The 21,641-nt window shown below is 32.6% G+C and overlaps 1 protein-coding gene across 1 annotated transcript; it reads right to left on the reverse strand.

Annotated features, from left to right (window-relative positions):
- Nucleotides 1-5,028: 5,028 nt before the first annotated feature.
- LOC543565 (14-3-3 family protein) lies at nucleotides 5,029-6,614 on the reverse strand. The gene is given in 4 exon segments (NM_001247178.2): nucleotides 5,029-5,376; nucleotides 5,465-5,581; nucleotides 5,699-5,821; nucleotides 6,066-6,614. Coding segments are annotated over 4 exon segments (768 nt in total). The 5' UTR covers nucleotides 6,543-6,614; the 3' UTR covers nucleotides 5,029-5,325.
- Nucleotides 6,615-21,641: the final 15,027 nt, after the last annotated feature.

A 21,641-nucleotide genomic window follows, 5' to 3' on the forward strand; every position in this document is an offset into this window, starting at 1 on the left:
TTGAAATAATCTTTTTACTGACTTTATCAATTTTTTTGGGTTTATTTGTAGCTTGTATCCCTGATGTTTTTTTTGAAAACTTTCTTGTTGATCGATCACTTTCAATGCCTCTTTGATTTTTTTTCCATCTTCGAATTAACTGAACTACACTTCTCTTTTCCCTTTGATTTCTGTGCTTGAGTTTGTGACAATATATTGAATGAAGGAACATGAAAGTCATCAGTCTCATCGACCAATCTTTTACTTTTACTTGGGGTTTCACTACCTTTCCTAGACATTTTGTATGAACTAAATGGAGAACTGATCTGAGAGGTATGTTTGGATTTTGAGTGAACTGATCTGAGAGGGATAATGGGGAAGATGAGTGAGGCGAGATTTGGGTAAGAACAAAAAATCTTTGTGTGTTGGAAAGAGATGATGAGTGAGACAGGATTTGGGAAAGATCAAAATATCTTCGCGTGTTGGGGAGAGATGGAGTGTATTGGGGAAAGATGTTTATGTATGTATTGGTTGAGACGGGGGTGGATAGTTATTGGGCAACCGTATAATAGGGAATTAATTAAAATCAAATCCCTATTATTTAGATTTTATTTTTTAAAAGGTAACTATATAATGTAAAATTTAATTAATAATAATTTATTATTTATATTAAAAGCCTTAAAAGGTGAAAAAGAGAGAAAAAAATCATGTTTTAATTTGATTTAAACTAGTTTGAGCATTTTAAGGAAACTGAATAATTTAAGTCCTTTTTGAATTCCTTAACATGTGCTAATTTGTTAATTATCCATTATTAATCAAAATTAATTCAAATCCCACAATTAGTGCTGGTTACCAATTCATACATAAACGTTTTTTTCTTTTTATTTTATCTAAAAATAAAAATAAAAAGTTAGTTGTAAAAAATAAAAATAAATATTTAAACATATTAATTAGTATTTAAATAATTACTTATAATTTATTTTTAATTAAATATATTTTTAATTGATATGCTATAACTCGATAATAATCTGCTATAAGTAATTTATTTTTAAAAAGTAAGTTTATAACTTGATATATATAACCTTAAATGTGTATAGGGTGTTATTTTTATTAAGATTATTATAGTTGAAGAAAGAGATAGATTCACGTGTCGTTCGCCCATTTGTGGGTGAACTATCTTTAGAGTTTGTTTGATATTATTTTGGATGGATTTGGACTTAACTGGGATGACAGCGTTAAGAGATAATAGTTATAATTCACTCATAAATTGGCGAACGGTCCGTTTTGGTGTGTGTTTATAGAGAGTTCCCCTTTTGATGTTTATGATTTAAAAGTGTCTATTTAAATGCCAAACTCGTTAAGATGGAATGTTAAAAAATGAAAATTTGGTGCGAAGTTAGAGGGCTATCTATGTATTTGCCCTTTGTATGAAATGGAATGTACTTGTGTCTTGCTGCTCACATGGGTACTATCAAACAACTCAAAATTTGAAATCATCATTCTAAGTTGTAGTAGCTTTTTAAAGTACATATAATTGAAAGGATCCAATATTTTTTCCTATTTGTCTTCACAAGTTATAATAGAGAGTTGGATATTATTGCCTTTTAGGAGACCTGTGTGGTAAATGTTTTGCATCAACTTGTTGATTTTTAATTTATTGAACTTGTCACTTTTTTTTCAAGTTTCGGTGGATAAAGTTATAGATGTGCTAAAATGACATAGCAACTATGTCGTGAAAACTGAAATTAAACATGACTTTTTTTCAAGTTTTGGTGGATAAAATTGTGTGCTAAAATGACATAGCAGCTGTGTTGTGAAAACTGAAATTAAACATAACGTGCAAGTTGACTCAAAGATTATGATAAGAACAAAAAAGATAATGGCCAAAAACACAGTTGAGGTATATTTTTTGTGTTTCTTACTTGAGGTATTAACCAATATTTATTAAAGGCATACCACATATATTGTACCCTAAACTTAACTTCAAATTTTAATTTTGACCTTCAAATTTCATAATGCACAGACAGACACTTTAATTATTCAACTTTTAAACAAATAAACACATGATCCCAACATGACAAAATACACGTAGGACAAAAAATGACATGTAAAACATGTGTGTCTATTTGTTCAACTTTATACAAGTTTAAGTGTCTACTTGTGCACACCCAAAGTTGAAGGACATAGATATGATTCGAAGCTAAGTTAAAAGAACATTTATGTATTATACCTTTATTAAAACACACCTCAAAATTGACTAGATCAAGTATTGTAATACAATCGCTAAAAGGCATGTCACAATGTGATTTGCCCATAAAATTTCGTGCACATGACAAAAGACTTATTAATTTTGAGGCATATTTTGATAAATAATTGGCTATGGTTCAGCCAAGAAACACAAACTTCAGATTGTTAACTCGCAGAAATTATCTTCAGATGTATTTTTCTACCATTATTGCTTATTCAATTTCCCAATTAATTGAATGATTTTTGAGAAGTCATTCAATTTAATGTTTTTGAGACGGAATAAACCTGCCGCACAGTATGGATGGATGAAAATCTGGACCCACTAGGCATTGCAAACTTCAAAGAACGTTTACTTTGTGTGAGCCCCATTTAATGCCCTTTTGTAAGGGTTAAAGGACAAAATGCCTTCAAATTACTGCAACTCTGCAAGTCAACCAGGCACAAATTCACAATCAAAGGCGTTGCAAAGCTCTGTTGTATTCACACATGTATTCAAATTGGAGGAGACATCCACGGCACACGCAACAAAACTAGTAGCCATTGCATGTTAGGGGTGGAAGAGAGAAAAAACTATTTATAAAGGCAAAAAACGCAAAAAAACTACCAAGTCTCATGAGGCCGGAAGCGGAAAACCACTAGTGCAATTAAAACTAAGAGGAAAGACATAAAGTCATCATTGAAGTTGTCCCGAATTTTTAAAAAGACACCTTAACTTTGCAACAGTACTATTACCCCACTAAACAATTTTGAATAGATATAATTACATCATTTTTCGTCCATCAAACATAGAGAGTGGTGTGCACTCTCTTAAAGAGAGTGAGCAGCCTAAAATAATTAATATAATTTTATTTTTACAAATATTTTATCATAAAATATATTTTCTTAGTTTTCTTATTATTTTAACTTTTTTTTTCCTTTTTATTTTTTCTCTTTCTTTCTTCTTTCTTTTCAAAAGCTTTTTACTTTCCATGTCACCATTTTTATCACAATTTCACCTTCCTTCTTTTTTTATTACTATTAATTTTACTCTCTTTAGTTTTAAAATTTTATCTAAATATTTTCTTACATTCAATAAACTCATTAGATTTCAAGGTGATTAGGAAGTATCATATAGTTTTTTAATTCGATTTCAATTAAGTTCTTTCAATTTTTGAGAAATTAATTGATTCTTTTAAAATTATAATTTCTAATATATATGAAAAATGGGTAGTTGATGGTACCTTCAAAATTTTAAATTTTCTTTAAAAAATAATTAATTTTGTTATCAATAATTCAATAAATTCTAAATAATAATATGAATTTTATAAAGAATTTGATCGAAGAAAAGAAGAAAAAAAATGGGTTTCAATTTGACATGAGGGGGGGTGGGGGGGTGAGATGAAGAAAAAAAAGAAATGAGATGGAAGGTGAAATGAAACTTAAGATATATCAAAATTAAAATTTAAAAAGTAAGAGAGAGAGAAAGAAATAAATAAAGAAAAAGATAAAGAAAAAATATGTTTTTAATTAAATTAACACGTGTCATGTAGTGATTGGGGTGTGAATTCACTTGCTTTTTAAGATTTGGGGCTAATCAAAAAATGGTATAATAATATATTTTCAAAATTATTTAGTGGGGTAATAGGATAGTTGCAAAGTTAGGGTGTTATAAAAATACGAGACAACTTCAATGGTGCCTTTATGTCTTTTCTCTAAAACTAACTAATTTATGTATCCAATATACAATGGTATCAACATTAGTCCAACTCCTTCAAGTTGAAGCCACTTCTGTTGGAATCACTTTGAATGTCATTACTCAAAGTGCACGCTTATCTAAAAGCACATCGTGTAACCCAGTAATAACTCTGAAAGAAAGGGAGAGAGCGGAGGCGCATTGTGTCACCAATCTGTTCAATTGAGACCCCAACACTAATGTTAGGTTGCACTATCAGCAATAAGTAACAGATCCAATGAAAAGTACACCAAAGCACCAATAATTTTGCAAGACTCGAGAATCAAACTGTGAAAATTGGTAAAGGGGAACAAAAAGAGTCCAGTGTCAGCTTTAATCATCAAGAAGAATGCTTTAGCATATCAGTTAAAGTTATGTTGCCTTTAGCCAGTCAAATTTTCTGTGTACTGATGGCTGGAAACAGTTTCATAATTACTAAAGGGTAAAGACAAAAGAGCACTAATTTATCACCAATATTTACAGTAATTGAAGTTTGAAATTCCAACCTAAATTTCATCAAAGAATCTTGAATAAACTACAGCTAGCCAATGAGATGCTGCCGCCCCAAAGTGAGAACTTTATTCAATGAAAGCATGGACCATGGCGGGCCACTCATTATAGACCAAAAAAGGACGGTTCTAGTATGCACATCATGCTTGGCAATACATTTTTAAATTAGACAAAATGAAACCAAAAGTCAACAACCAGTTACAACATTTGCCAACTCAGAAACAGAGCAAACGTCATTTCCAAGAATTGTCACATAGATCTATCATGTTGCTGCAGCAGCAGAAACAACAACATAGTAGCGTAATCCCACAGTTTATACAGAAACCTTACCCCTCTAACTACTGAGGTAAACATAGATCTATCATATGCTTTGTAAATGCCTACCAAAAAAAGGGCCTCTATTAAAACAGATGGAATATTAAGTCATATTCTTCTTTAAAAACCCAAGCTAAAGGTATGGATGGATATGTACTTACTGCCTTCAATAAAGTTTAATCTTGACTTGATTCAAAATTAATAGACACATATCCAAGTGAACAAAATGGAGTAGACAATCAAAATGCAGAATATGAAGGAAGATCAATCCACAATGCTCTACTTCTTCGAGAAAAAGGAAATAAAAAGTACTACTTGCTTCGTGAAAATAAATATTCATTTCCACGAAATAAGAGAGCTTCATCAGAGCATCCAAATACAAGAGAAATACGTAGACAAAAGGTAATCTTTGATGAAAACAACAAATGGCAAGAAACAGCGCCTTTAGGTAATAGGTATTACAAATCACAGGATAAGGACTACAAACAGCCAATTTTGATCAATGAGTAAAATTACATCATCGGTTGTCAATTCTAAGCAAAGAAGTTTCACTCACGATGTTACTACTCATTATCAGCTTTTGATGGTTCTTTGATCTCATCAGTTCCATCATCCTGAAGAAGTAAAGTCAACAAGAGATGGATTAGCCAAACAATCTAATAAGCAAAACAATCAAATTAACAAAAGAACACAAGGATTTACCTGCATATCCGAGGTCCACAAAGTGAGGTTATCACGCAGAAGTTGCATAATCAAAGTGCTATCCTTGTAGGACTCCTCTCCCAGGGTGTCAAGCTCCGCAATTGCCTCATCAAAGGCCTATTACACAACCATACAAACCATAAACATCATTGAATAGACACAAACATCTATTTTTCTTTCCAAAATCACCCTGGATGCTCAATTAAGAAACAAGGAATACAATAAATTTGTTACCTGTTTGGCGAGATTACAAGCACGATCAGGAGAATTCAATATCTCATAGTAAAACACTGAGAAATTGAGAGCTAGACCCAATCGGATTGGATGTGTTGGGGCCAATTCGCCATTAGCGATATCCTGAAAAAGAGAGAGACGTCATGTTCATGCTTCGATTAAATAATACTACATGGTTCACCACGGGAAACATTTTTTCCCTTGGACGACGAATTCTAATGGATTTTGGTTACTCTTCTAAATAAAAATGGTGACTTGCAGTACTTGTTTATGCAATTTCCTAATTTAACACACATAGAACATTCCCGTTCGCAGAACTCATATGAGATTTTCCTCCACATTTTATAAAGAATGAAAGTCTAAATACCTGAGCAGACTTGTAGGCCGAAAGAGTATTCTCTGCAGCTTCTTTTCTCTCGGTTCCGGTTTTGAACTCAGCCAAGTACCGGTAGTAATCTCCCTTCATTTTCAAATAGAAAACCTTGGAGTCTCCGGTAGCAGCTGAACCGATGAGTTTGGAATCAAGCAACTTGAGGATGCCGTTACAGATCGAAGTCAGCTCATTCTCGATCTGAGATCTGTATTTCTTAATGGAGGCAACGTGATCTTCGTTACCACGACTCTCCTCTTTCTGCTCGATCGATGAAATTATACGCCACGATGCTCTCCTAGCTCCGATCACGTTTTTGTATGCGACGGAGAGAAGGTTGCGTTCCTCGACGGTAAGTTCCTCACCGTTCAAGGCCGCGACGACCTTCTCCATGAATTCTACCATCTCCTCATAGCGTTCAGCTTGCTCAGCAAGCTTCGCCATGTACACGTTCTCTTCACGTGGAGACGCCATTGATGGTTCTGTATTCTAGAGAGAGAAAGAGGGGTTTTAGAGAGAGTAAGTTTAGAAAATGGAATGAGCGGTTTTGGAAGTTCTTTACCTTCCATTTTGCTTTTATTTGTCTGTAAATGTGGGCCGGGCTGCTGGAACCATTTGAGCCTTTATGGACTGAGGTCTTTGCCTCATTTGGGCCTTCACATTACTCATACTTTCAACTTTAAAATAATAGCACCAGCTGCTCTGAGTCTATTTAAAATTTAGTTGATGTTGCTCTGAAGAAAATTGTAGAAATAACAAACATAATAAGGCTTTATAGCTATAGTTTCGATAATTGTGTTTTATGCTTATAAATTTTTTTACTATGAAGGTTGTGGTTTATATATTTCTGTTGTGAATATACAAATAGGATAAATATATACAAATTTTGTATCTATGCATTTAGGAATATTTTAAAACTACATTTGTATATTTCGCTTGCTGATATACAAAAAAGGTAATTTATTATGATTTTTTTTCATAAATCGTATACAGATAGTTAGATTAAGCATGTTCAAATTTCTGCATTTATACAATCAAGAATCAAACTTTACAAATTCTTTTTTATACAAATCAGTCAAATAATACCTAATATTATTTTTTTAAACTGCAGTTATAATACCTAATATAAGCCGAAGGTATGTTAATTGTGCATAATTTTCCCTAATTGGATATCGGAAGGTCTGAAGTATGAAAAATCAAAACTTCAATCCAAACAAACAGTTCTATATTTGGATTATGTCGAAGCTTAAATATAGACTCAAGGCTTAATAGTTTAAAGTTTAAACCTGAAATTTTGATTTTTATTTAAATGGGTTGTTATTTTTGAATTTCTCTCCAATTGCTAAATTAGAAAATTTAGCCGTTATTATGGATCATAGAATAACAAATCTAAATTCGTTCGTGCAAGTTTGTAATCAAGTAATAGCATAAAGTAAACTAATCACTTTATAATTATATCATTAAAAAATAATTTACTTTACGCAATTACTTAACAACAAACTTATAAGAAGAATTTAGATTTGTTATGACGAAATTTAAGATTCTGAATTGAAATTACACCATAATATCATGAAATGTCACTTGCGGAAAACTCGATAACAATGACTATATTCCAATTAAATGGTTTGAAAGAGGCTATTGTTTTAATTTTATCCATGGATAATCCAAATACAGGACCCATCTTTTTGAGTACTTTTGGCCCATTTTTGAATCCGGTCCAGCTTCTTCGGGTCTCACAATTTCTGTTTCTTCCTCCGGTGAACTCTTCGCCGTCTCATTTTCCGGCAAAATTCAGTTGTAAGTTTCCTCTTTTGCCTGTTGATTCCGATCTATACTCTCTCACACACAAAACGAAATCTCTATAATCCTTTTTCGATGAATTTCAGCTGTTATAATATCATTCACTGAATCGGATTTACTATGTGTTGTGTATTCACCTGCAATTTTTATTTTGCTTAATGAATCTTAATTTGTGAGTCTGTGCTACTATGCTGCGAAATAATAGTAACAATTTTTGTATGAAGTAATAAATGATGAATTTTTAATAATCATTTTGTTACTGCTATTAGTTTTCAGCTATGTTGCTCAGGACTCTCCAAAACCGATGCTGCGCCTGTGTTAGATTCTTCAAAAATGCACTACTTTTGGAGAATCCGACTCACATCCATAGTCATTTTTAAAGAGGCATAGCAACATAGGTTTCCAACACATGAGAAAGTTATAAATTACAAGTGAAAAATCCAAATTGTTCTTGCATCAGAATCTACAATTTCATTCGTAATTGCATCAAATTTACCTCTTCTTCTAGCTTTGCATTGTAAAGGACTGGCTTTGCTTTACTTTTTCAGAAGAGTAGTTTTTCACTTTTTTGTCATGTCTTCTTCACTTCCGTTGTTTTCTTTTCCGAACTGCTTTCATTTACTTTTCTTGAGCTGAGGATCTATTGGAAACAATCACTCTACCTTCCAAGTTAAGGCTACACTCTTCCCTCCGCAGACTGCACTGAATTTGTTGTATAGTAGTTGATCACTTACTTAATTGTGCTAATGTTGGTAAATATATAATCTTGGTTTTATGTTTTAATTTGTTAACTGATGTTAAACTTAGGACTCTTTATTACCAAAAGTGAAGTCTGAAAGTGAATTCATTTCCTGAATAACCCATGTAATAGTCTTTACCAGGTATATGTAGAAGGTAACTTATGGGTTCATCCGAACCTAGTAGCTTTGGCTTAGGCCCTTTATAGATGTTAAAAGATCCACTAAATAAGTATAAATAATAGATGTTGAACCTAGTGAATCAATTGTGTTGTGTCAGAATACCAAACTCTAACTCATACTGTTCAATTGAGGAATAAGCCTCTATCCTTAGATGTATATACACCATATCCTCGTGTATTTCTGATTAATGACTAAATGAGTGGTTCCTGCGTGTTAACTAGTTAGATGCAGATGTCATCTTCAAATATATGAAAACACTGCCTTTCAGCTGTAGGATTCTGCCAGAATTGATGTTGAGTTAATTCATCAATGAGTACATCCCATAATTGCTTGTCCTTGTCCTTATTACTGTATGCTTGTGCTGGTCCTGTTTGCAGTACATTCATGTTTTATCAGGGAAGATTTACTTTTGTTTCACAATTTTGAAAGCACAAAAGGTGAATGATCATTCTTCATTTATGTTTCTTTCTAGTTTTCCCTTTCTTCTCTTTAACATCTTCAACGTTCTAAAACCTTTCACCTTATTATTGTGCCCCTTTCTATTTATTCAAAAGTTTTCCGTCTCTCCTTTGGGGATGGCAAAAACAAAAATATCAAAAGATCTCTGCATCCATGGAGAACCTAAGGTTCCTAAAATGAACCAGTGTTTTAGATTCTCTTTGATGCATGAACAACTTGCCAATACAGCTTCTTATAGTCAAGGATCTCAAATGTGTCATGAAAGAAATTACATTCCCCATCTGCGCGTCTTCTGTAAAATGTGTCGGTAGTCAGTCCTGAATTGTTATGGTCAAGATTATTTGGCACCATGGATCTGGCCTGCATGCGATACTTACCTTAAACATTGTATGAACCTGTGCGTAGGATGCAGTGGGACTTTTGTGGAGGATAAATAAGAAAGGTCCTAGGAGTTCTGCCTTATTGATCCTGTTCTAGCACGTTATCGATTATATTCCAAGGTCAAATAACAGATATAGGGATGTGTTTTTGGCTTAATTTTGTGATGCTAAATGGACGATCTTGATAATGTGTTGCTATTAAAGAAGGGATTACTTAAAACTTTAGTGTTAGGTTCATTATGTAAATAATTGTAATTAAGAGGACTATCCATCAAAGAAGTTGTTAAAGTAGTTAGAAGATTGTTAGAGTAGTTAGAATAAATTCAATTTGTTATTCTTGTATATATAGTTGAATGTACAGGTTACAAATACACTTTGAGAAAGAACACAAAAATCACACGAATCCTTCCTCTATACTGCTTCTTCCTCCTTGTTCTTCTCTGTTTCTTTTCTTCATCTTCTTCTCTACTGTAGCTTTATGATCATGCATGATTAACATGCATCAGCTACAAGAAGATTAACATGGTATCAGAGCCAGCACAGTAGAGCTTCAAGATCTCAGCCAAAACCATGGCAATTGTCGATAATGAGTTGCCTGAGAAGCTGAGCCATAATCATCCTTTGTTCTTACATTCAATAGATAATTCAGGCGTATTACTTAGTTCAATTCAACTAACTGGAGCTGATAATTTTTCAGTATGGAGTCGAGCTATGAAAATTGCAATTATAGGTCGCAATAAACTTGGATTCATTGATGGATCATGTAGAAAAGAATTATATGGTCCTAACTTGACAAATCTGTGGGAAAGATGTAATGCTATAGTGCTGTCGTGGATTATGAATTGTGTTTTGAAGGAGTTACTTGGAGGTATTGTTTATTCTACCAATGCAGCAGCTGTGTGGAAGGATCTATGTGAAAGATATGACAAGATTGATGGATCACGTATCTTTCAACTACACAAAGAGATTGCTACTGTTAGCCAAGGTACAAGCTCGATCTCAAGCTATTTCTCTAAGCTACGTGAGTTGTGGGTAGAGTATGATAGTTTGGCACCTGTTCCTGGGTGTGATTGTGTGAATTCAAGAGAATTTGTAGTGTTCATGCACAATCAGAAGTTACTGCAGTTTCTCATGGGATTAAATGACTCATATGAGCAAGCTAGAAGCCAAATACTAATGATGGTACCTTTGCCTACTATAAATAAGGCATACTCACTGCTTATTGAAAGAGAAAGCCAACGTATCATGTCACAAACTTCTCACAGTTCAAGTTCATCTGATCTAAATGCCTTGTTTACTGCTCAATCATCAATTCCCAAACCAAGGTTTAATACTAGTTCAAGCTATGATCCAAATGCATTTTGTGAGTACTGTAAAAGAACATGACACATGCAAGCTGTGTGTTATAAGCTTCATGGATATCCACCTGGTTATGAAAGAAAGAAGAGAGGTTCTACTGGTCCTACTTACAATGGTCAAGGGAGAGGAAGATCAAGTAATGATAGGAGATCATATCCATCTGCTAACAATGCAATTAGTGACACTGATCATTCTGATTTTAATAGAGTTGAGAATCCAAGAAATCAAGGTTGTGGTAGAGGTGATAGTCAAGCTGATTCTGTTGATTATCACAAAGGATTGAATGCATTGCAGGAACAATATAATCAAATATTGCAGATGCTTGGCCAATCAAATAGGCAGAACACCACTGAAAGAGACTCAAATTCACATTCCAGTGCAAATCTAGCTCAAGAGAACTATCCTTCATCAGGTAATGTCACTGCTCTTTCAGCTAGTATAGCACATACAGGATGGATTATAGACTCTGGTGCAACAAATCATATGACTCCTCACTCACAATTATTGATTAACAAACATCCATTGCCTAGTGATGCACCTAGAAGTGTACAACTACCAAATGGAGATAGTACATTGATCACACATACAGGTTCTAGTAGTATGACCTCACGAGACATTATCAATAATGTTCTTCTTATTCCTGACTTTAAGTTCAGTCTATTGTCAGTCTCAAAAATTACAAAGGATCTACAGTGTGCAGTATGTTTCTATCCTGACTTTGTGACTACTCAGGATCTCTCCAGTGGGCAGGTGAAGGTGATTGGTAGAGAACAGGCTGGACTTTATCTCATTCCTCATCCTTCATCTCCTGCAGCTAGTACTCAAGCATACTCTCATTTGGTTCATGATGGTTTATCAAGTTCACAAACTGTTCTATGGCACCAAAGACTAGGTCATACTTCATCTAATGTTTTAGCTAAAACTCTCAATCTTCCAGTTACACAGTGCTCAGATGAGGTTCACAACTGTACCATATGTCCTCTAGCTAAACAACCAAGACTTCCTTTTCCAAATAGCTCTACTATATCTTCTAGTCCATTCCAGTTTTTACATATAGATGTTTGGGGTCCATTTCATACTCCTACATATGATGGCAATAGATTCTTTGTCACTATAATGGATGATTGTACTAGAATGTTGTGGCTGTTTCTAATAAAGTTGAAGAGTGATGTTTGTGTTGTATTGAAAATTTTCTTTACTCTAGTCAAAACTCAATTCAACTTATTAGTTAAAAGCATTCGTACTGATAATGGTTCTGAGTTTGTTAACACTGAGTGTACACATTTGTATACAAGCTTGGGTATTGTTCATCAAAGAACCTGCATACACACTCCTCAACAGAATGGTATAGCTGAAAGAAAACACAGACACATACTTGAGGTAGCTAGAGCCATCAGATTCCAAGGAAATATTCCTATCAAATTTTGGGGGCACTGCATTCTTAATGCTGCATATATTGTAAACAGATTGCCTACATCTGTTTTGCATGGTAAATCTCCATTCGAAATGTTTCACAAGTGTAAACCTTCCCTACAGCATATGAGGGTGATAGGTTGTCTATGTTTTGCTAAAAACATGCACATTAAGGACAAATTTCATTCTAGGAGTGTCATTGCTGTACACATGGGCTATAGTGCTCATACAAAGGGATATATGTTATACAACATCAAGGACAAAACATTCTTCATTAGCAGAGATGTACTATTCAGAGAAACTATATTTCCATTTGCTTCTCCTTCATCTACTGCATGGCAAGTGTTCCCTAAGGTTGATGAATCTTTAGAGATTGCACCTTTGTTCCAGCCTACTCCTACCACAGTTGTAAATACTGAGTTAGTTCCAGCTCAAGATACTTCTTCTATAAGAAGATCACAAAGAAGTACCAAAGCTCCTTTATGGCTACAGGATTATGTTGCATCTACTCAGCTTCAATCCAATAAACCTCTGTATTCCATTGATAAGTACATTGGCTATGACAACTTGTCTTCTTCTTATCGAGCCTTCCTTACTTCATTTGGTACTGAAGTTGAACCTACTTCTTTTGAGGAAGCCTGTAAGGATCCAAGGTGGGTTGAAGCAATGCAAGCTGAAATATCAGCTTTGGAGTCCAATCAAACATGGCAGGTGGTTCCCTTACCTACTAACAAGAAAGCTATTGGGTGCAAGTGGATTTTTAAAATCAAGTATCATGCCTCTGGTGAGATTGACAGGTTTAAGGCACGTCTAGTGGCAAAAGGATTTAATCAAAGAGAAGGGCTGGATTATCAGGAAACCTTTTCTCCAGTTGTGAAAATGGTGACTGTTAGGAGTGTTACTGTCCTTAGCTGCAAAAGAACATTGGCATGTTCATCAGATGGATGTGTCTAATGCATTCCTTCAGGGAGATTTACATGATGAAGTCTATATGGTACTTCCTTTTGGCTTTAAGCCTCCAAAGGGCTTTAGTGTGCAGGGGGAGAAACCAGTGTGTAGGCTCACTAAATCCCTATATGGATTAAAACAAGCACCTAGGCAATGGAATGAAAAACTCACTGAAGTTCTTGTCAAATTGGGAGTTGTACAAAGTCATCTTGATTACTCATTATTCATCAAGAAAACTAGTACATCTCTGGTTATACTTTTAGTATATGTAGATGACTTGATCATCACTGGAAGTGATATCAATCTCATTCAACAAAAAGCACTTTACAAGAAAACTTCAAAATGAAAGATCTAGGGAATCTCAGGTATTTCCTTGGAATTGAGTTTGCAAGATCACAAGAGGGCATTGTAATGCATCAAAGGAAATATTCTTTGGAGATCATATCTGAGGCAGGTCTTAGTGCAGCAAAACCTGCTGCTACTCCATTGGATCCTTATGTACAGTTAACTACTAAAGATATGATGAAATAAATGGAACAAACAGAGATGATAAATTGTTGACAGAGCCAACAGTGTACAGAAGATTAGTCTAAATGTCACTAGACCAGACATATTGCATTTGCTACACAGACTCTAAGTCAATTTCTACATCAGCCCAAACAATCTCATCTAAATGCTGCCCTCAAGGTAGTAAGATATGTCAAAAGGCAAGCTAGATTGGGTGTTCTATTATCAAGTGCAAAGAGCAAAGAACTTCAAGTTTACTGTGATTCAGACTTGGGTAGCTGTCTACATACAAGGAGGTCAGTTACAGGTTTCATGGTAAAGTTGGGAGGCTCACTAATATCATGGAAGTCTAAGAAGCAAGCAACCATTTCTAGAAGCTCAACTGAAGCTGAGTACAGAAGTATGGCAAGTGCAGTGGCTGAAGTTGTGTGGTTAGTGAAGCTATTCAAAGAACTTGGAGTTGAAGTACACACTCCAGTAACTATATACAGTGACAGCAAGTCAGCTATTCAAATAGCTGCTAATCCTGTGCTACATGAAAGGACAAAGCATATAGAGTTGGACTGTCATTTTATAAGAGAGAAGATACAGAATGGATTAGTGCAAACTCAATACTTGAACACCAAAGAACAAGAAGTAGACATGCTAACAAAAGGCTTGGGAAAAACTCAACATGAATATCTCCTATCCAAGTTTGGTGTATTGAACCTATTCATACCTACAAACTTGAGGGGGAGTATTAAAGAAGGGATTACTTAAAGCTTTAGTGTTAGGTTCATTATGTAAATAATTGTAATTAAGAGGACTATCCATCAAAGAAGTTGTTAAAGTAGTTAGAAGATTGTTAGAGTAGTTAGAATAAATTCAATTTGTTATTCTTGTATATATAGTTGAATGTACAGGTTACAAATACACTGAGAAAATACACAAGGATCACACGAATCCTTCCTCTATACTGCTTCTTCTTCCTTGTTCTTCTCTGTTCTTCTCTGTTTCTTTTCTTCATCTTCTTCTCTACTGTAGCTTTATGATCATGCATGATTAACATGCATCAGCTACAAGAAGATTAACAGTTGCCCTCTTCTGACTTTTTCCGTGTGGAACTGATCATATTATATTAATCATAACAGTTGCTGCAGGCAAAAAGACATGGCATTGATCTACCTCAGATCATTGAGAAGCATGAACAATTCCCAAAGAGTTGATTCAAATGGGAGGCTGCAGAACATTTGCTGCTGGCAGTAAATCAAAGAAGGGTGGTAAAGGGGGTGCAGCTGCCGATGCTTCAAAGGCGTGAACAATCAGCAAGGAAGTCAAGGCCACTGCAGTTGTTGGAGCAAATATCCCCAAGGATGGAGCAAATCCTAATATATTGCAGGACTCAGAATACTCGGAATGGCTAGGGCACATGCTGGATAAATGTCCTGCACTCAGTAAATTGAGAAGGAAAGACATTGAGTCTCTCCTTTAAGAGGGCCTTAAATGCTTTGTCAAGCTAGATAACCGAGCTAGGATCAAGGAAAACAACTCGATCAGGGCCAAGAATTGAAATCTCTTTTGAAGGTGACGTGTTTTATCATACTCTAATCCATTATATATATATATATATATATATATATATATATATATGCAAGTTTTTATTTTCTAGTTTCTTATTTGTTACTATTCGAGCATATGTGAATGATATTAAACCTTTATTTCTTCTTTTGAAGCTTCTAAGTGAATGTGAATACTCAATTGTAAGAAGATGATTATGGAGTTCTTGGTGATGGGATTTGGTTGGTTATATAATGGCTTCCAAGTATTCATCAACTTTACCAACTTGTTTGGCATTGAACATTTCTTTTGTCGTAGTTGTTGTTTTCTACAGTGTAAGGAAAGCACTCAATCGAGCTAAAGCAAATGCACCTAAAGTGTAGCTACTGTCGAGTGATGTTGCAAGGCATAATGTCAGCTTTCAGCTTATTGAGTGGTCCACTTCAAGTAAGCCTTTTAACGAGTTTTTTGTTTTACTGGGATAAGAAAACTCGTTGTAAATTCAAAATGCCAGATGCGTCTCAGAATGTTCGCCTTCCTGGCTCAGGATAAGGAGAAATGGCCCATTGATCTTTATTCCAAACATTTTCAATGAGTGGAAGCTGCTTTCTATACTGATCACTTCAAGCACCTAATTTTAAGCTTAGAATATCTAGACATTGAAATCTTGATTTGTCTGCTACATCCATCTTAATGTATCAGTATTCATCTTTTTGATGTTGCCAAGTTCAAAGAATCTAGATTATTTTTAAAAAAATTGTATCAAGTCATGATTAAATAAGGAATAATACACAAGCAAACACTCAAACTTGACCTCAACTGTCAAGTAAACTCTCTAATTTTGAGCATGCACTTTTAGGTACTTCAACTCGTTTCTATTGTGTTAGTTGAACACTCTAACTTTTAAAATAAATATCTAGGTACCTTCAAAATTTATGTGTCCACGAGACACAGTGAGGAGGAGTAGAACGCTTAGGTGCTAGTAGAGATTAGGTTAAGGTACTTATTTGCTAGCTGTGATTTAGTTTGATTGTTTGTTTATGCATTATGTTATTGAACAACTTGAACAATGAGAAACTCTTCCATAAGTTATGGTCCATGACAAACACATAACAGAGTAAATGCATATACAGCCAAATACAATGTATTACCAACTAGTAGTCTTCATTTTTTCCTCTTGTTTGGGGGGGATGCACTGGCAAGTGCAGCTTGTTTTAGGCTATGCCAAAATATAAAGAATTGGAATGGATGACATGTGTTCACCATATATCCTCCACAATTTCATGTAATAATGATGAAATCCAATTTCTTTGAAAGACATTGGATAGTGATGGTTTTAATAAACATATCAGGAGAGTGACAAATGTCTACCTGTTGGGTTAAATCAGCTCAAGCATATTTTTAATAAAATAGTGTTATATTATTTATTTCGAACTTAAAGTCAGTATTATTTTCTTGAAAAGGCATTACACTATTAAAAATATTCATACATCTTATGTGTAGCTTCATTTTTTTATGATTTTCTTACAAGGCATTACACTATTAAAAATGTCATAATTTGGCTTTTGCTTATATTTATGCCCTCTTATTTTGGTTGTACACAAGTATACAATTAAGCTTATATAAAGTTAAGCAAATAAACACACGGATAGTATGTGACATCTTACATGAAAATTTTCATTCTACGTGGTCTCTTACGTGTATTATGTCACGTGTCTACTTATTTAACTTTATACAAATTAAAATGTCTATTTGTACATATCCAAAGTTAGAGTATATAAATATGAAATAAGATTAAGTTAAATGATACGTATTATGCCATTTAAAATATTCATACATCTTATATGTAGCTTCATTTTTTTTCCAGTTATCAATATGGAATTTTGTTAGCATATTTTAACCATCTTTCCCTAGAACTAAATTATGCATGACCTATATCAACATTCCCCCACAACAATTAGCCCATCAACAAGCTCCTCCAACTAAGTTCCACATGACTCGTCAACACGATTCACACGTTAATTTTTTTTTTTTTTAAGATTTACTATGTGTTACGTTATTCATATGATTGAATATTATGGTCACTAAAACCCAAAGTAGTTTATGACTCATCAACACGATTCACATGTCAATTTTTTTGAGATTCATTATGTGTTATGTTATCCATATGATCGAATATTTATGGTCACTAAAACCCAGAGTCTAACTACTTATGAGCATGAGTCTCTAAGTACCTTTTGACATGTATAAAAAACTAAAGATAATAAATCAAGCTCCATATCATCACTTTGTCATCTTTTTATCTATCCCCCAAATTATTAATACCAATTGATGGGCTAAACAAATCCAAAATACATAGCTAATCTTTGACATAGAAAGATATTATTCAATTTTTTGAATTAAGTTCATATGATTTTTCTTTAAAAAAAATTAATCATTAGAATATTCATATAAACCTTATGTTAGACTTTGTTCACTCATTTAATGTTATGTCCACAACAAGAAAAGTGAGTCATGTATACAAAGGCTAAAAGTCGACAGATGGACGATACTGAAGATGGACAAAAGAACCAAATTTTAGTTGTTGCAGCAACTAATTAATTTGTTTCTTCTTCATTTTGAATTCGAACTGCCAACACACATAAAACAATCATGCAGTATGACTTTTGTTTGATTGATTTTGTGATCTCTTGCTTATATTTGTTTGATTGATTTTGTCATCTTCTTTTTCCTCTCTGAACCAGCAACAACAATAATTAGTGTCATTAAATTGTTTGTCTATAATCATATGTTGTTAATACTTGTATGTTTACTTTGTGTTCCACCTCGCATCATCAAATAATATAATACTCTCTATTTTAATTTATATGATTGACATTTTTCTTAGTCAATTCTATAAAAATGACACATTTTTATATTTAATACTATCTCTTTTTTATATTAAATGAATTTCTGAACCTTTTTTTATTGTTTAAAGTTCAAGATAAATGTTATGAATTTTTCCCCTTATTTGTCCTTCCCTTTTCTTTAATGAAGTTGTATACTTTTTGAAGATAAATTGTAGTATTTTTAAGAATAACTTAAACAAAAGAAAAAAAGTGATTTAAATTATGTCCTTGAATACTTTTTTTTCTTAATAGGTATGCATTGCCTTACAAATTCAGTTAATACAAAAGGAAGAAGGATAATAATTTGGGGAACTAATAAATTTCACTACTTTAGGAGCTAATTACTTAGATACAATCTAGTTTGTAATTTTACGCATCTTATCAGATGTTGGTGCCTCCGGATATTATAGTTATGTGAATGTTAGACACATGTGATCAACATTATATTCACGTAAATTCACATGTATTTGAGATACACAACAAATTTCGCTTGCCTCACTCATTACTCTTTCATGTATCAGATATCTTAAATACATGTGAATCACTTCAGATACATAAATATATATGTATCTAGTGTGTATTTAGTATCATTCGCATGTATCTGATACATGTAAATCACGCTCGCCTCCCTCCCCAATTTCGCTTGCCTTTCCCCTATGTTTTATTTATATGATTGCAAAAATAATGTTTTTTCTTCAATATATGGTAAGATACATAATATTTTAAAATATAGGTAATAATAGTACATATGATAGAGAAGAATGTCTAATTATGTAGTTTTCCTAAATATTCAACTTTAAAATTATTATTTTATCCTTAATGAAAAAATTTCTTGTTACACAAACATCTATCACTTATTTTAGACTAAATTTTTTTAATTTTTTTTCTTAAATTTCATTTCAAGTCAAACTAAAGTACTCCGTACTCCCTCAGTTCCTATTTATATGTCATCATTTTAGATTTCATATGCATTAAGAAATTAAGAAACTAAGTAAGTTTACTATTCTATCCTTATCTTATGTTTTTTTTTTTGAAGTCAAGTTCTTAATAAATGAACAAGAATTAATTTAATTTGATTAATATTTGATCAATAAACACGAATTATTTACTTAGTTTTTCTATGTTAGTCAAATGTACATTAATTTTCGAACCTAATAACTCATAAGGATAAAATAGGATGAATAGTGTTATTTATGCATTGATTTTGTGAAAATGACAAATATTAAGTAACAAAGACGACAAATGAATAAGAACACAATGAGTATTAACTAAACCTGTAAGGCAATATACACAACACACATATTATAGAAATCACTCAAGAACATAATTTAAACCGATAGAGTAAAAATAGCGAATCGTAAAAGAACAATACAACAAGAAAAATAAAATAATAACAAACTATAAAAGTAATATTACGACTACTAATATGGACGAATAATCCACTCCTCTTAGCTACTATTATAAGATGGGAAGAAGAAAATGATTTGTTCAAAGTTATAGAAGAGGAACAGAAGGACAAAGGTTGCATTTTCCTGTGATTTTCCTTTTCCCCTTGTTTGATGTTGTCTCTCCCAATCGTTAACTTCACATTCGCAAAACAAATTGAGAATTTCGAGGTTAATTTACGTGACGGCAACGTCGTTTTCAACTTGATGGCCTTGTCGTTTCAATGTGATGGTCCAATTGTTTGCAAATTTTCATATGAGAAACAAAAAAAAAAGGAAGTATTTTTTGAAAAATACCTATGGTCTAGTGATCAGTAAATTGATTAAGAATTACGATGTCTCATATTTGAATTTCAGATAAATATCTCATGAAATTAGTCGATGAACACGAAAGTTGACTTGGACAGACATCACGGTCATACAAAAAAATAGATTCCTTAGCTATTTTCTTGTATTTGATACTTAAAGTAATTGACAGTATTAAAAAAATATTTATATATAATTTAGATAAATGTTATAAGAAGTAGAAATGTAAAAGTAAGGGCGTAGGTAATGGGAATGAGGGTTAGGAGTGGGTCGGAAATAATAGACAGAAATTTAATTAGTAAGGAATGCAAGAAATTAAATATATAATTATAATAACTAATATTTAACCTTCCTACGTCATATAATTTTTGAACGATGAATATGTACTGAACCACCCTTCGCGTAAAGTGGCTCCATGCATGGATACACATCTCGTATATTGGAAGGTGAAGATGATACAATTAATGTGGAATGTTACTAATATAGCTTATTATTTTTACTTTCACTAGAAAAAATATTTCATTCGTTTGTGTGGGATGTATTTATATTTTTTAAAAAAATTTAAAATATTAATCAATAGAACACAAAAATATTGACCGTCACAAATTAGTGGTCATAGGTTTTTTTTTAAAAATAAAATTAATTTGACTTATTTTTAAAGTTGAATTGAAATAGATTATTTCGATACCTCGAAGGATGAATTATTTACGTCGAAAGTAATTTTTTTTTATTTCTCTTTTGATATACTAAAGTGAATAGGAATTTTTTTAAAAAAGATACTTTTTATAGAGTTAACTCATAAAAATGAGTAAAGAGAGTTATACGTAAGTACTAGAAGAATATTGAACTAAAAGAAAAATCTAATTTCAAAATAGTTTGTTATTTAAAATTAATTTAATATTTTGATTTGTTATAAAATTACGTAAGTTTGCATACACATAAAATCTATATAACGTGTTTCATTTATAATTGCTCAATATAAGTTTTCTTTAATTGGATGAACATTGAATAAGTTTTCTTTAATTGGATGAACATTGAAATTCTATTTATTTTCTTAAAAAAATAATCAATCGATACACATAAGGTGTAGACTAAATCAACAAACTTTTATTCAATTTTTCATCAAGTCAAAGGCAGTTATTGAATATACCTAATCATATCTCAATTTAACTATTATATAAATTAATACTATTGTAAAACTTGAGTATGCTAAAATTTCCACCTATCGTGTATCTTTAGGTGGCAAGTATTCCCTCCGCCACATCGTACATCTATATCCGTATTTATATGATTAAATAAAAAATAATCTATTTTTTACACAATTATAATAATAGATCTTTTAACTTCTTATCGCCTTGAAGGAAAAATCAAACTATTTAAAAGAGCTCAAGTAGTTGAAATATTGTAAAGTTTTATATAGTTATAAATAAATTTCTATATTAAAAATTAAAATTAGTGTCTTCATGTATTCCAACATTTTATAAAGCAAGTATAAATACATATGTACCTAAAAAAATTTAAAAAATTGTACTTTAAAATTCAAAAGCATAATGAATTCATGATAATACAAGACCTTAAAAATTGAACATGTTAAATATAATTATTAGAATTC

Source organism: Solanum lycopersicum, chromosome 4, assembly GCF_036512215.1.
Source record: "Solanum lycopersicum chromosome 4, SLM_r2.1".
NCBI lineage: Eukaryota > Viridiplantae > Streptophyta > Magnoliopsida > Solanales > Solanaceae > Solanum > Solanum lycopersicum.